General features: G+C 59.0%; 1 protein-coding gene across 1 annotated transcript; it reads right to left on the bottom strand.

Moving 5' to 3' along the window:
* Positions 1-6: 6 nt before the first annotated feature.
* Positions 7-1,627, bottom strand: LOC119344959 (4-hydroxyphenylpyruvate dioxygenase-like). Its single transcript, XM_037615232.1, has 2 exons — positions 371-1,627; positions 7-221 (listed from the first exon to the last, which is right to left on the bottom strand). Exons 1-2 carry the CDS (start codon positions 1,615-1,617, stop codon positions 44-46), a joined length of 1,425 nt encoding a protein of 474 aa, XP_037471129.1. The 5' UTR covers positions 1,618-1,627; the 3' UTR covers positions 7-43.
* Between the last annotated feature and the right edge of the window lie 123 nt (positions 1,628-1,750).

Below are 1,750 nucleotides of genomic sequence, written 5' to 3'. Positions count from 1 at the left end.
AAAAAAAAAGTGAAGCCGTGAGTGTTGAACCATTGTGTTCTGATTAGGCGGCCAGGCGTGCAGAAGCGTCAAGAGACTTTTCATAGTCCTCAATGGACTTGAACAGCTCAGTGACGTTACCTTGGCCAAATCCACCGCAGCCACCCCTCTGGTATTCCTGCCCGTTCTCGTCCTTCTCCATGCATCCGATCCTTTGGATAAACTCCAACAGCAAGGTTGGCCTGCACACAATACAAGATATTTTTCGAGCCATGAATTATAAGCTAGAACTACATGCGAATAAACACACAATATAGAAGTTAGAATATACACACAATATATACATGACATTTGACGTCAGTGGAAGAATTAGCTTGCTAGGCCATCTCACCTGTCGCCCGCCGCCTTTGTGAATATTTGGAGCACAACACCTCCATGGTCATCCTTGTCCACCCGTACGCCTAGCTCCTGGCACTCCTTAATCTGTGCTTCTGACAGCACGTCCCCGGCGTGCCGCCTTACATCGTCATAGTAGCTGGCTGGTGGCGGTGGCAGAAGCTCAAAGCCGCCCATGGTGGACCGTGCACGGATCTTCCTCAACGTGCCGAGCACGTCGTCGCTGGCCATGGCCAGGTGCTGCACGCCTGAGCCGCCGTGGTGGTCCAGGTATGTCTGTACCTGGCTCCGGCGCTTGGTGCCGTGCACTGGCTCGACGACGGTGAGCAGTACATTCTCTGAATTGTTGGCGAGCACCACGACGTTGAGGGAGCTCTCGGCCGTGCCCACCTGGTCTCCAGTGAAGCGAGAGAACTCGTGGAACCCTGTGAACCCGGCTATGTATGCAGCGACCGGAGCCAGGTGAGGGACGTCGCCGACGATGTGGTCGAACCGTGTGAGCCCGTAGTCCGGTGTAGCCCCGGAGCTGGGGATGCTCTCGAACCTCGGCAAGAAGGGTATGGCCGTCTCGTCTGGGTAGCTCACGAAGCGGAGAACGGCGTCTCCGTAGAGCTGGACCTCCGCGAGCTGGAAGCCGTGTCCGAGCTCAGCAGGGGCAAAGGACGGGCGCGCTCCAGCATCGACGCTCGTGCGGAAGGCCGCGGCGGCGTCGGGGACACGGACGGCCACGGCGCGCACCGCAAGGCCGTGGTCTGCGGTAAAGCGGCGTGCGGTGTCGGCGTCGAAGGAGGGCACGGACGCGGTGACCGCGTCGCCCTGTGCGTATGGGGCGCTGAAGAGGAACGCGAGAGAGCCCGAGCGCGAGTGGAGTAGGTGGGAGGCGTGCGCGGTGTTCCCCGTGGAGAGGCCGGACTCTGCGGCGAGTGGCACGCCGAGCCCGAAGGAGAAGCGTCCGGCAGCGGAGGCGGCATCGGCACACCAAAACTCGACGTGATGGAAGTCTATCATGCGGAAGCGGTCCGTGCCGGAGATGCCGGCTTGCTCCCCGCCGGCACTGGCACTGCCGGTGGTGCTCATTGTGATCTGCGTTGGGTTACTTCGGATTGGTGGATGTGCCGCCATTGAGAGTGGAAGGGGTGGGCGTCGGGTGCATCGTGATCGGATGTGGGAGAATTTAGAGTTGGGCATGTGGGCTGGGAATGCCAAAGCGGCCAGAGCTAGGTTGGCGTGGGCATTCATCATGTTCGCTCTTGCAATTATGCTTGGGTTGTTATGGCTCAGCTGCATACAATGCCTGTCGTTTATATAGGCGGCTTTGCTACATCAACGGGCTATTAAGGGGGTTTTACAGGGCGCCACCCCCGCCAGTTAAAAT

The sequence above is a fragment of the Triticum dicoccoides genome, unplaced genomic scaffold (genome assembly GCF_002162155.2).
Source record: "Triticum dicoccoides isolate Atlit2015 ecotype Zavitan unplaced genomic scaffold, WEW_v2.0 scaffold195408, whole genome shotgun sequence".
In the NCBI taxonomy this organism is placed as follows: domain Eukaryota; kingdom Viridiplantae; phylum Streptophyta; class Magnoliopsida; order Poales; family Poaceae; genus Triticum; species Triticum dicoccoides.
This window is presented reverse-complemented; position numbering and strand designations above follow the sequence as displayed.

Excerpts from the sequence above, each read along its gene's own strand:
- LOC119344959 (XM_037615232.1), bottom strand. The coding sequence starts at position 1,617 with ATGATGAATGCCCACGCCAACCTAGCTCTGGCCGCTTTGGCATTCCCA. Across the intron at positions 222-370 it reads ACAAAGGCGGCGGGCGACAG|GCCAACCTTGCTGTTGGAGT; the intron begins GTGAGATGGCCT and ends TATTGTGTGCAG.